Raw genomic sequence first — 14902 nt, forward strand, 5'->3', positions numbered from 1 at the left:
CACACACACACACACATACACTGACCTCTGACCTCTCCAAGGTTTCTCTCTGAGCTTAAATCCTTCTCCTCCAGCTTCTCTCTTCACTCTCTCTCCTCGTCGGCCATGTTCACTCGTCTCCTCTCGTCTCTTCCCTCCTCCTTCTCCTCCTTCCTCCCTCTCTCCTTCTCCTCCTTCTCCTCCTCCTCTGGTCCTCCTTTCCTCCTTGTCTTCCTCGTTACCGTGGCGGCGGCTGTCCTCCTCCTGTTGCTCCTGATGAGACGTGGTTCTCCTCCTCCCCCAGGCCGAGGCTCCATCCCCTGCCTCCCCCGGCTCCCCGGCCTGGGCAGCCTCCCCTGGCTGAGAGGAAGAGGAGGAGGAGGAGGAGGAGGAGGAGAACTCCCTCCTCACCTCCTCTTCTCCCAGCTGGGACGCAGGTAGGACGCTTCTCCTTTTCATCTATAACACAACAACATACCTCCTTTTTAAATGATGCTTAGGCCCCTTTGCCAGGGCCAATCTACATCACAACATGCATCAGTTTCTTTCACGACATAGGCGTTTTGCTTCTTTAGCCAGAAAACACTGGCATACTTTTATTAATTAACCTATACAGAAACACAAAAGGCACTTTGTATAACAGCAACAGCCTACATAAGAACTTATGCTGATTATTTAAAACCAAGATATAGGTGAAAGTTTGAAAAACACCACCATCAGAACAAAATGAGCTTCCTCTGGCTTTGGTGGGCCCTGTGAGTGCATAAACACACAAGCACACTTACGATACACACCAGTGGCGGCTGGTGACTGAAAAAATAGGGGAGGACAGGAGGAACACCAGTCCACAGCGTCATGTTATTTTCTACTACGTGGTTGACTACTTATCCCTACTTTCTGATATTCAATGAAAATTAAACAGTAAAACAATGTCTTACAAGATTTCTTAAAAACAACATCATTTTATTCAATCTTACTGTTTTCAGATTAACACAGGCCTAATCAAAAAGACAGAGCATTTATCATGGATGTGGGATGTGTTAAAAAAAAAAAAAAAACAAAGCAGGCCAGTGTTCAACACCTGTAAATGTCACAGTGGGGATTTCACACCCTCTGATTAAAAAAGGGCTGCGGGGCGGGTTTTAGCTAAGGGTTAATTTGGATCAATCGGCAGCCACAAACGTGCGTATAAAGTGATTGACAGAAAACTGACAAGTAACAAAACAATGCGACTTTGCCAGCTCATCGATAGGCCCCTGAACTCGGTAGGCCCCTGGGCAGCCCGTGCATTAAAGTGGCCTTGCCCTTTGCACTATTTAGATTATGTAGTTATGTATTTAACTTGTTCCTTTGCACTAGCAGTGTGTATTATTGTTGTTTTAGACATTGTAAGATATATTTTATGATATATTTCCTCTTTGTATTTTATTTATTTGCTTTTCACATTTACTTTTGGAGAAACCTGGCATAATTTGATTTAAAAATAAGGAAAAAATAGTTCAAATCACATGTTTTTGTTTATGTTTGTTGCTAAAAGTTAAAGCTCCTGTGTGTGTGTGTGTGTGTGTGTGTGTGTGTGTGTGTGTGTGTGTGTGTGTGTGTGTGTGTGTGTGTGTGTGTGTGTGTGTAGGTACGGCTCTCTGTTCGCCCTCTACCTCGGGCCTCACTACACGGTGGTGATCAACGACCATCGACACGCCAGAGAGGTTCTGCTGCAGAGAGGGAAGGAGTTCGCCGGCCGGCCCAGCATGGTGACACATACAACTGTTCAAATTAAAGAATTAAAAACGTATCTAACTCATCTCTGTGACGTCGTCATGTGTTAATGTTTCCTGTACCTGAGCAGGTGACCACCAACCTGCTGACCAGAGGAGGGAAAGACATCGCCTTCGCTGACTACTCTCCTCTCTGGAAGTTACACCGTCGCCTCGTCCACAACTCCTTCACTCTGTTTGGAGAAGGAAGCAGTCGACTGCAGGACATCGGTAGCCTACTACTCTCATTGTTTCTTTTACATTTTTATACCGATATATTTTTCTCTTTTAAACTTACTTTTCATGCAAAGTATTGGGTTTTATAAAGGACGAACCAAAACAAGAACATTCAGGCCACCGAAGGAGATTACACTCCATCATTTTTTAAAATCCTGTCAATGGAAAACATGACGAAGATCTGACATGTACATCTATAATATTTCAAGCACTAATCTTAATTTTATTCTATTTGGGGAAAATGTGCACTAAGATAATTTTTAAAGAGAAAAAAAGAAAAGATGGGTGCACCAGATTTCTGTAGTACATTAACATTAAAAATACACACAATGTTTTGTACATTCCCACACTCAACACAGGCTACACCTTCCTATGTAGGGTTAGGGTCATAACATAGGCCACATCATCTTATAGGCCTACGCATTTTAAAAAGAACTAGGCAACTAATTAGATGAACAAATAGCATCAAAATTGCACTGAAGAATAAAATGTGTATGAAAGTTAAAATTGGACATTAAATATACAAAGTGCCTGTGTAATATGCATGTGCTATCTAAACTTTAACAAACAACAATAATTAACACAAAAAACTGAAAACTTTGAACGTTAACTTGACTACAAATAGCTAAATATACTGTAGCTAGTGGAGTAAAAACTACAATACTTCCCCTTGAAATGTTTAGAAGCGTAAAAAAAAAGCTGAAATAAGTAAACTCAAAACTTTATGTTCCGTGTTTTAATAAATAGGCTACTAACTTCATTAAAGCAGATATCAGCTTCACGGCCGTTTCGGCTAATGCTGCGTTCAAGGCAGGCTTTTGAAACCGTAAGTTACAGCTTCAAGTCACAACTACGACTTGGTAGCGTTCCAGGTAACCCGTAGCTCGTGTTTTTACCGTCCTGTTGTCTGTGAAAGTTCCCTATAACGGCCACTCGTAACTTCCGACCCGTGAACTCGTACCAGATCGAACTGGTATGACTTCACAGGAAGGAAAAACACAAAGTACGAGTTTCTTTGAACGCACCATGAGTTAGCAGCCCCCGCCCTTGTCAGGCATCAATTGGTCCTCGTGCTACGTCACCACATTCACGCGCATCCCTTGGCTGCACACACAGCCCTTCATGCCGTTCTCTCTCCTCATTGGATAACACTTGTATCCCACAAGGAAAATTTTCTCCTCGGGTTACAGCAGAGCAGAGTGACGGAGAGACTCGTGTTTAGGCTGAAATACTTCATGTAAGTGATTGCTGACGGAAAATAGGACTATTTAGGACTTATATTAACAAAAACATTCCACTGATATCTGCTTTAAGCTTGGCTACATTTACAGTAATGATACTCAGGATACACGATAAACAAAACAGCCATGTTAATTCAAACAGAGTGAAGCCTCCTCCCATAAGATCATCTTTGTCTGAGTCTTTGGTGTTTACCTGGTGATGACGTCGGTCTGTTTACTGTCCGCGAGGCCGCTGGTTGGTTTAAACTCCCAGAAACAAACAGGTAAAAACGCCACGTTCTTTTCAAAAAACGCCACCGGCGCCATTTTAACCGGAAACAACAAGGACGCTGCGGCTGCGCGCGGTGGGCGGAGCTTCAACGAGCGGTGGGTGTGGCCACAAGGGAGTTTAGAACGTTGGTTCAACAGTTACCATGGTTATGAAAGAACGTTGGTTCAACAGTTACCATGGTTACGCAACCGATTTGTGGCGAACTTCGCAGAAAGGTGAGTTACTGTAACTTATGGTCCAGAGGGGAAGACTGGACATTTAGGGGGAAGACGCTCATGATTATTTTATTTAATTTCATTTTATTTGTTCAGGAGTAAAATGAAGAGAACTTTTAATACGCTCCTTTCTCAAAACAAAAAGAACGACAAGACAAAAAGCCAAAACCCTTACATCATATGAATAGCCTAATAGTGAACTGGTTTACAGCCAACAATATGCAAATCAAAAATCCATAACTAGCCTTCTCTTTTTTATTACATGTTTTTATATATTTTCCCCATTTTTTGCTTATACAACATCCTCTTTTTTCTTTGACTGTTAAGGAACTCCCTGTTTCAACACCCACCACAGAAACACACATTCAATTATTTTTTATTCTTGTTAAGTCTGGGCCTTTGACAGAGGCCTCTCTAGGTTTTTTCGTGAACAACTTTTTTATGGCTTTTAAAGGAAAACAAGTACAGCAGTTCAATACAAGTAAAAGGTACAGTGCAATCTAATAAAAATTAAAATAAAGAAAATAATAAAGAAAGAAAGAAAGAAAGAAACAAAAAGGGACCAGGCGGTCTTTGGATCTATATAAAACTCTTACAGGACAAGAGAGACCTCTCTAGTTTTGTAAATCTTTCTTCGAGTCAAACTCAACAACTATTTTCATTTTACAAAAAGGCAAGTATAATAGTTTTAGATGTTTTGTGCTACGTATAACCAACGTAGCAAGACATAATATTTAACAGAGTTCGCCACAGTTCTTCAGTTATTTGGTGGGAAACAGGCAAGATATTCTATTAATAACCCTTATAGAGAAACGTCTACAGGTTGTTGACACAGAAACACCAAAGTTAAACCAACATCTATCACCTCTCAGCAGCTGTTAAACATGTTATTAAAAACTCTTCATGTTGATGTTTCATGTTGTTCCTCCAGTCCTGAGCTCCGTGGACAGTCTGTGTGTGGAGTTGTTGTCCGGAGGGAAGCGCGGCTTCGACCCATCGCCGGCGGTGACCAGGGCCGTCACCAACGTCGTGTGCACGCTGGTGTTCAGCGCCACCTATCGCCACGGTGACCCAGAGCTGCAGGAGGTGATCGGATACAACGACGGCATCGTGGAGACGATCGCCAGAGGAGGACTGGTGGACATCTTCCCCTGGATGAAGGTAGAAAACACAGAGCTGAAAGACACTGAGAACGTTAGAGGTTTCCAACACTAAGTTGTAGGGGTGGGAGAAAAAAATCGATTCACATAAATATCGAGATATCTTTTTTGACGATTTTTAAATCGGTTTTTTTTTTTCAAAAATCGATTTTTTTTTGACAAAAACATTATTATTATTATTATTATTATTATTTATATTGTGCAATGTGCATTTGTTCGCCTTTTTTACATACAGAGAGTCCAGGTTTAATGACCAAGGGTTTAAGTTCACTTTATAATGGAGTATGTTCATTTATAGGCTCCTACAGTATTTGTGTGCAGATAAATGTTAAAAATGCTAAAGACTAAAAATCGAGAAAATCTGCAATATCGTAGAATCGCAATTTAAATCAAATCGCCATCCAAAAAATCGTAGAAGAATCGAATCGGGAGAAAAGCGTATCGTCCCAGCCCTACTAAGTTGAGGTTTTCTCTAAAATGTGTTAACGACTAAGACAGGTCAAATACTTGTAACTGCCCATTAAAGGAATAGTTCACCAAAAAAATAAATTCAGTCATTAGACTCCCCCTTATGCTGATGAATACTCCGGAGTAGTTTTTTATTCCTCAAAGTGCATCTGGAGACCCGGGAGGCCGGTTCCTAGTCCAACAAAAACTTTATATGAGAGTCAATAGGGACCGACACAAAAACGTCCATAAAACTACACAAAAACCATTTAATATTCCTCCACACTGCTCGTCCACTGCAATCCAAGTGTCCTGAAGGGAGATAGTCCAGAGTTTACTCCAAATTACGTTATTTAGAACATAAATACGAATGCACTTTGAGGAATAAAAAACTACTCTGGAGTATTCATCAGCATGAGGGTGAGTCACTAATGACTGAATTACATTTTTGGTGAACTATTCCTTTAATCAGTTGAAATTTTACGGAGCTATTCAGTTCCAGTCACTTTCATACAGCTCTTAGAGACACTTTTTTCATGTTTTGAACGATCAACACAGTAAAGGTCTAAAACTATAAAGGTCATTACAAAGACACTAACAATCCACATCGTTCCCTCAGGTGTTTCCCAACAAGTCTCTGAGTAAACTGAAGGACAGCATCACCGTCAGAGACCGACTGCTGACGACCAAACTGGAGGAGCACAAGGTGACGTACAAACTCACAGAGGTCTCGTCTGAATTTAAAGGGATAGTAGCATTTTTTTAAAGTGGGGTTGTATGATCTACAAATAGCCCCTAAGTACTTTAATTGCAGTAGAAGACTCTCTGCACTCCTCCCGTTAGCAACGCCAGCCCATAATAGCCCTGCCCAGAGATTTACAACATACAGTGTTGTGAACAGACCCAAAGAAACGGCCTATTTTCACGGCCTAAAAGAGGTTTTACCTGAAAAAAATTACACAGTTCCATTGTTCGCTATAATACAGTTTTTTCCAGCCCTTCAAAGTGCAGGAAAAACACAGTTTTTATTTGGACTGAACCAACTCACGTATCCCTCCGCCCAGGGTTAGCGCCCGCCGATCAGCAGTTGGTTAGGTCCAAATAAAAACTGTGTTTTTCCTGCACTTTGAAGGGCTGGAAAAAATTATATTATAGTGAACAATGGAACTGTGTATTTTTTTTCAGGTAAAACCTCTTTTAGGCCGTGAAAATAGGCTGTTTCTTTGGGTCTGTTCACAACACTGTATGTTGTAAATCTCTGGGCAGGGCTATTATGGGCTGGCGTTGCTAACGGGAGGAGTGCAGAGAGTCTTCTACTGCAATTAAAGTACTTAGGGGCTATTTGGAGATCATACAACCACACTTTTAAAAAATGCTACTATCCCTTTAACCTCTCATCATCCCTCCAATCTGACCTAAAATAAAAACATCTGCTTCTCCTCTATGACTCGTGTCCAGGCATCGCTGAGTGACGGCGAGCCGCGGGACCTTCTGGACGCCTTGCTGCAGGGGAAGACGGGTGGTGACGGTGGCGGTGACGAGGGTCAGAGGTCGTCCAGGTCCAGACCAGACGAGGACGAGGGGATAACGGACGACCACGTCCTGATGACGGCGGCCGAGGCCTTCGGAGCCGGAGTGGAAACCACCTCCACCACGCTGCTGTGGATCCTGGCCTACCTGCTGCACCACCCGGAGGTAGAAATACTCAGGATGCTACCACACACTACATGTTTAAAGGGATAGTTCAGCATTTTGGCAAATTGGCCCATTGCCATAATCCCTATAGTCATAGCAGTAGGTTTGTTACCTTTAATTGTCGGTGCAAGCTATTTTTAGAACGGCGGAGCAGAGCCGCGAGCTGCTCAGAGCTACGCTACGGAGGCTCATGGGATTTCTTTGTTTCACTCATCAAACTCATCAAATACACAATCCAACAACTCCACAACGCTCTGGTGGACAAGTTGTGAGCTGCACATTCACCACGCTATGAGATAATAACACAACGTTACCACACAGAGTTGTTTTAGAGGGAAATGCAGAGACTGATGATGAAAAACTGTCCCTGAAGGCAACGTGCATCAGCGGTTTTGCATGAATTTCCCTCTAAAACAACTCTGTCTGGTAACGTTGTGTTATTACCTCATAGCGTGGTGAATGTGCAGCTCACAACTTGTCCACCAGAGCGTTGTGGAGTTGTTGGATTGTGTATTTGATGAGTTTGATGAGGGAAACCAAGAAATCCCATAATGAGCCTCCGTAGTGTAGCTCTGAGCAGCTCACGGCTCTGCTCCACCGTTCTAAAAATAGCTTGCACCGACAATTAAAGGTAACGAACCTACTGCTATGAATGGGCCAATTTGCCAAAATGTTGAACTATCCCTTTAAACCCACTCCTTCCAGGTGCAGGACCGTGTGCAGAAGGAGCTGGACGAGCAGGTCGGCAGCGAGCGAGCCGTGTGCACGTCGGACCGCGGCCGGCTGCCGTACCTGGACTGTGTCATCAACGAGGGGATGAGGATCCGACCGGTCAGCCCCGTTCTCATCCCACACACGGCCATGACTGACAGCAGGTAGACTACACCTACACCTACACTAGAGCTCAAACGACACCATGAGACACATTTACTGTCCTGTATTTTGATAATGAACAGGAATGCAGCTTCATATTATATATATATATATATAGCCACTAGCCTGTATATTTCTTTCTTCATTACTTTGATACTTTATTTGTTCTTTAATGTGTGTGAGTATGGGAACAAAATGACAGTCTATTTGTTTATTTGCCATTTAAATTCAACAATTATTCTCATTTTACAAATAGACAAGTAGAATGGTTTTAGATTATTTGTGCTCTAACCAACGTAATTTTTAACAGAGTTCACCACAGGTCTTCACTTATTTGGTGGAAAACAGTAAAGATATTCTAGTAATAGCCCTTATAGAGGAACATCTACAGGTTATTGACACAAAAATACCATAGTTAAACCAACTTTTATCACCACTCAGCAGCTCAACCAATGGTAAGATGCTTTAATTAATTCTAAAAGCAAGTTGTGTTAAGTTGGACGCTGAATTCATCAGTGGTCCAGACACCAACGCATTATATTAGAGCCATTTTTGCATATTTTGCTTGATTATTATCATTAATATTATTGAACTGGAGCATAACTGTTACGATGAAGTTCATGATTTCATTTGACTGTTTAATAATTCATAGTTGTGACTCTGTTTGTGACTCAAGCGAGGCAGTGATTGTTTTTTATTGGAGCGCGTCACAACCACAGCGAACCTCTGAACAAAGGACGGCGGCTAGAAGCCAGTTGCCGGTTAAAAGGAAGCCACACATTAATAGTGTTGAAATATCAATTCTACTCTTCTTCTACCTATAAAACTAGTTGGTGTCACTCCACAGCTCCACCTGGTGGTAGAAGCCGTTCAACACATTCACTAACTTCAGAGCCAGAGCTACAGATACTCAGAGCTGTGACGACAACTTCAGCTCTGAGATGTTGTGATGTTTGGTTTTTTATTGATGTGACTAACTGATGTAATGGAAATTCTTTATGTTCATGACCCTCGATTGAACTTTGAAGATGTATGTTCATGAACTTTAGGTGAACTTCTAAGAAAGCACAAGTTGCACTTGTCTGCTGTGTACAGGGCAGTATGCAGGTGTCCCACTTGGTTCCTGTTATTTTGTGATGATTAAGCAGTTGTCTCCATATACGGTGAGATGTCAACGAGATGTCAACATGCTGAGGTGTGAAAAAACCACAGCAAACCTTCAGTTACAGACTCTCTTCCTGCCTATGAGTTGATCTGATAATAGTCCAGTGACATGTCAAAAGCGCTAAGTGCAAACTTGTACGATGTAAACCTATTCTGCAAGAATGCAAGAATGTTATTGGACAATGTTTGATCCTCCTAGGAGAAGCACATGGCTCCTTCCTGCTCTTGTGCCTATGTAACCTGATGTTACCAAATCTCAGTGTGCACTCTCATACAGACTTTTGTGTGTATGACAGTCCACCTCTTGCAAGATAAAAATGTAAGTACTTAAAGTGAAACCTCATTTTGCTGGACTTATGATTTTCTCTCTCACAAGTTAAAGGAAATTTCCACAACACTGATTATATGAGAAAATGACTGACAGACTGATGATCAAGAATGGAAACAATCAGTAGGTATTAAACCCATTGATCTGGACCCCCTCTCTCTGTTTCTCACCTGTAGTATCGGAGGTCACGCTGTCGGCCGTGGGACTCGTGTTCTGGTCAACATGTGGTCGATTCACCACGACCCCCAACACTGGGACAAACCCGACCTTTTCAACCCCGGTAAACACACAAACACACAAACCTTCACCTGCTGTCCATAGAGGAACCCCCAAACTAGAGAATAAACTGGAATAAGAGAGTAACGACACGCATTGGTCCAATGGAAGCGCCTCCTGATGGAGGAATATGGATACTGCAAAAGTGCCCAAGAACTGACATCTCTGCATTGTTGGTGAATGTGCAAGTGTGGTGTTTTCAATAATTTAAGGACATTTATAGATCACCCACGTTAATAGCATCATTGAGGACCTTTACAGATAAACATTAACACATAGGCGAGTAAAAAACAAAACAAAAAACAGTTTTCTACATGAATGTTTCAATCTACATTTTGTAATAAACAAATTATAAGTGTAATTTGATATGACTAGAGTTGCAAAATTGCGGGAATTTTCAAAGTTGTAAACTTTCCATGGGAATTAACAGGAATATATGGGAATAAGCGGGAATAAATCCGAAATTTACAAAATTGAAGGTTCTGCCTTAACAGGGAACTTAAATATAGTTGGGGAAAATATATTGTAGCATAATCTTGGCTAAAACAACCAGATTTAAGTTTACTTGTCCACTTGAATATCTATGCTATTCCTCAATCACATGCACACAGCACACTGCTTACTGCAGGGCTATTTTCTTTCCCAACATTCATGTTTTTGTTGTTCAGTAACAGAATTGATTGTTCATACAAGAATTAAAACTTGATAAAGTTCTACTCACAAATAAATCAGTTGAAATGTCATGTTTTTTTTAACTGTATTGCATGAATGTCTGCTTATGACAAAACAAAATATTTACATTTATGTTTGGATATGATACAGTTTGTTTAAGTTACCCCCAATTCCCAGTTCATTCCCATACATTCCTAATAATTCCCATAATTTCCATTGAAAGTTTCCAATTTGGAATATTTCCAAAATTCTCCAGCTTAACTTCCCGTGGAAAGTTTCTGGAAATTTACAGGAAATTTACTGGAAATTTTCCGCCCCTTTGCAACTCTAGATATGACCAAGACACCTAAAGAAAAAACACGTCCGTTTTCATCAATTTACAAGCAAGTGGGCAACACACATACATTGAAGTGAATGAGTTTTCTGGGCTCTTTTGCAATACCAATATCCTGCCACTAGGGGCGCAAAACCCTTAAACCCTTACGGGAGTCAATGGTGGTGTCGTTACTCTCTTATTCCAGTGCTCTAGTCCAAACACTCAAACTTTGTGTGTTTTTTCCTCCCCTACATTTCCAGACCGTTTCCTTGACGATAAGGGTCAGCGTGTCGCCCCCTCCTGCTTCCTGCCGTTCGGGGCGGGGCCTCGGGTTTGCGTCGGCGAGTCGTTGGCGAGGTTGGAGCTCTTCCTCTTCCTGTCCTCTCTACTGCAGCGGATGAGCTTCAGGTTGCCGGACGGGGCTTCCCCGCCCAACCTGCAGGGGCGGCTGGGCGTGGTCCTGCAACCGTTACCTTATAAGGTCGTCGTTACTCCGAGGGCGGGGTGGGAGAACGGAGCAAAATAAAGGAGAGGGAACAAATCAAGCTAAAATATCTGTTGCTATGTCAAAATTTCTCGTAGAATTGAAAATAGGGATGTCACGATTACACATTTTCTTGGTACGATTATTGTCAGAGAAATAATCACGATTATTATGCATTAATTAATTTCACAACACTATGAATGTGTAAAATCAAATATAGTCAAAATATAATTACATGACTCATGGTTTACACAAAATATTTCAAGTATCTATTAATATATGACCAATTATTAATCCCCCAGGGGAAGTGTTTGAAATGCTCAGGTCATAAATTGTCGTTTATACCAAATGTTTGCGTTTATTTTAATCGTTTTTTGTTTGGTTTTGCTTTTTTTTTTTTTTATTAAAAATGACACGCTAACATTTAAATTCCTACCAATTCAATATTACGTTATATGGACCAGTATCTGTGCATTTCCCTTTATTTTTGTGCACATCTGCCAATAATTGTGGCGTTTAATACCACGATTAATTGTGAAAACAAGTAATCGCGACATCCCTACGTGAATATGTTGGGGTTTTATTTGCTGTTTCCTATTATTATTATCATTGTGTTAATCAATAAATAACGATTGATCCTCAGTATATTGATGAAGTAGACAGACTGGCGGTAGATTTGACAGTTTTATTCAGTATATCGTCACACACTGTTAGAACAGGCTGGTTTAGTTAGGTCACACACATACATACATACATACATCCACACATACACACTCACTATTAATTAGGTAATACTAATAATTAGCATCGTTATCATCATCATCATCATCGTCATCGTCATCGTAATATTTAGGGATTTTAAAGGCCGGTCTCTTCTCTGCTTCCTTCGACTCCTCCGACAGAAACCTCATGCAAAAAAAAAGGAAGGACAGCAGAGAAGAGATAAAAAGAAGGAGAAGAGAAGAACGTCCTTCAGACAGAGGGGGGGGGGGCTCTACGAGAGAACAGACTGAAGTTTTAGTTCATTTAATAATCGGTGGAGTTGCTTCATGGTATCTCCTCATGGAACTAGTGGAAGTCGATCAAAGGCCCAAAATGGTAAAAATAAAATAAAAATAATGAGGCCAAAAACCAGAGTTGTCAGAAACCTCGACTGGATTCACGTTTCAGGGTCAGTGCAGGTTTAACCCTGGAAGGAAGGAAGGACAAAGGGAAAGATGGGAGGTAAGAAGGAAGGGAAAAAGGAAGGAAAGACAGAAGGAGGGAGGGGACAGATTGGGTCAAAAACGAAGGACGAAATAAAGACGAAGGGAAGGAAGGAAGAAAGGAAGGGAGGGGAAAAGGATTGTGGAGAGAAGGAAGGGAAAAGGAAAGAAAGATGGAGGGAGGGAACAGATTGATTCAAGACAGGAAGAAGAAGGAGGAAGGAAGGGAGGGGAAAGGGAAGGAAAGGAAATAAAGATGGAGGGATAGGGAACAGATCAGGTCAATTGGATCAAAAGAGGAAGGAAGAAGTAAGGACAAAGGGAAGGAAGGAAGGATTGTGGAAAGAAGGAAGGAAAGAAGGAAGGATGGAGGAAGGGAACAGATTGGGTCAATTTGACCCAGAAGGACAACAGGAGGTTTAAACGACTGGTTGCCAATAGCAGACTGGTGCAATGAGTCAAAATTAAGTTAAAAGTTGAGCTTTAATCTTCAATTAGTTTGGTTTTCTGAATCCAACTGGGCTCAGCGCTGTTCTGTTTCTCAGGAAGCCCAGACTATCAATGCTGGCGGAGTTTCTAAAAAGCCACAGACATCCATCAGATCTCATCTCAGCAACCAGCTCATAGGGTCTGATGATGGATTTCCATTTATATCCTTGGATACCTGCAGAGTGAAGCACCACCAGCGACTGTGATCAGAGCCTGTGATGCTGTTATTTCCACATGAAAAAGCTGTTTCGCTTTTCACCTGCCGACGATAATGTGTCTGAAATTCACCCAAAGTGCAACAAACACCCGCAGCCTCCACCTCTTCATCCACCCAGCTGACTTGTGTTGTGTGTGTCTATGTAGTTATTTTCCCACCAACAATCTTGTGACTGCACAAATTGTGACTAAATTTGTATTTCCTGGCTGTCGCTGCTTCCAATTAAGACAGTTCACTGTATTGGGGTGAAAAGACAATGACATAATCCTGCCAAGAAACCTTGCAGAGTGGAAGTAGATTAGTAGTTCATATACCAACTTTATTTGCTAATTTGTAGTCCAGAACCTTTAATTAAAGGGACAATGAGGAGTTTCTCCATCGGCAGAACTAAAAATTCTGCGACAATAAAAAAGTCTCATATTAATGTGGATGAATCTACGTTACCACTTGTTAATGGCTCCATTTTCGATAAACATATCGTTTTGTCTCTATCGTTATTTTGTTATTATTAGTGGTGGCGAAGATGCTGGGCGAGCCGACCAGCGTTTCCTTACTTTCGGTTTTGTGGCGAGTCATGAGAATAACGCCGTCGAATCGCCGTTTATGGTCGGAACTACGACGGTATGTGATCGTCTTCCAACCTCTGACTTTAATTCTTGATGAATGAAAACATGAGTCTGTCTTGCGCCGGTCAAAGAATTTCACGGTGCGGAGGCTCATAAATGTAGTGTGAAAACGCTTCGCTTTCCCAAAACTCCTCGTTGTCCCTTTAATTAAGGAATTTTAAAGACAATCTAAGGACTCAAGTTAGTCAAATAAGTCAATTTCATCTTTTATCTTCAAGGTTAATTTCAGGTTGAAACCAAATCTGACCCGTCTGTGTGAATCCAGTCAGTGTGAAACTCTGAGAGGGGAGTTAACTGTTCAATGTTTCTGTCCACCGTCATTCGATGAAAAACTACAAAAAACGCAACAAAAAGAGAGAAAGACCGGGTTTCCAAAAGGTCTCTCAGCCCCGACATCAGCCTCCTGTTCCTAAAGATCATTTGAAGATTTTGCTGGACAATCTGTTGTGAACAAGTTATTCGAAACCACTCATTGTTTCTTTGTTGACAATTCGATGAAATCCTCAATGAGAGGCCAGATATCACATCAGGCTGATCCCAGAGCCGAGAGCCTTTGGGAAGACCGGAGCTAGAGACACACTTCAGACAACACTTCTCCAGTCATTCTGGTTGAAAGTCCACACCCACACGAGAGCAAGAACAACTCTATCTAATGCTAAAGTAGTAACAGTTGTCAAGTAGAAATGGCACTCTGTAACCATGGAGATATATAACCTTATTAGTTCAGGTAAACAAAAAAACACCACCAACCACAACATCAACCACAACATCAACGGCTCGGTGTCACCCCTTTTCGAGCTTTCCGGAGGAGGTCGTTCAAGCCTCTACAAACTCTTTAAGTCCACAGGATTCAACGAACCGAATCGGATTGTGTTCTGGACGAGAATCTCTTTGACTCGACTCCAAAGTCTGGATCGGTAGGAACCCAGATCTCTACGACGTCTACGTCTGTGAATTTACCCACGGATGTTTTTAGAAAAGGAAGATTGGATCGTTTTTTTTAATCCATCCATGTATGAATCCAATCTCCAATCTTGTACGCACGTTGGTTTCCGAAGCAGTCCAGAAAAACATCCAGCCGCCCAAAATCAGTTTGAAACAACCGTCCAACTAACTCGTCACATCCTTCCCATGGCAGGACATTGCTTTTGTCATAGTGAAGTCCAACGTAGCGTTGTCCATCGTCATTGATCATCAGGTTATGGGTACCTCTTGTCAACAAAGACATACCCAACTGTCCATCTTGCGACCAG

The 14902-nt window shown here is 41.6% G+C and overlaps 1 protein-coding gene across 1 annotated transcript; it reads left to right on the top strand.

The window, feature by feature from the left end:
- Positions 1–255: 255 nt before the first annotated feature.
- Positions 256–11154, top strand: cyp17a2 (cytochrome P450, family 17, subfamily A, polypeptide 2; the record flags this gene model as incomplete). The annotated part of the gene is made up of 9 exons (XM_083992650.1): positions 256–416; positions 1610–1730; positions 1826–1964; positions 4629–4858; positions 5924–6010; positions 6763–6999; positions 7705–7874; positions 9541–9644; positions 10889–11154. 9 exons carry the CDS (start codon positions 256–258, stop codon positions 11152–11154), a joined length of 1515 nt encoding a protein of 504 aa, XP_083848776.1.
- Positions 11155–14902: the final 3748 nt, after the last annotated feature.

This window comes from Trachurus trachurus, assembly GCF_905171665.1.
Source record: "Trachurus trachurus genome assembly, chromosome: 18".
NCBI lineage: Eukaryota > Metazoa > Chordata > Actinopteri > Carangiformes > Carangidae > Trachurus > Trachurus trachurus.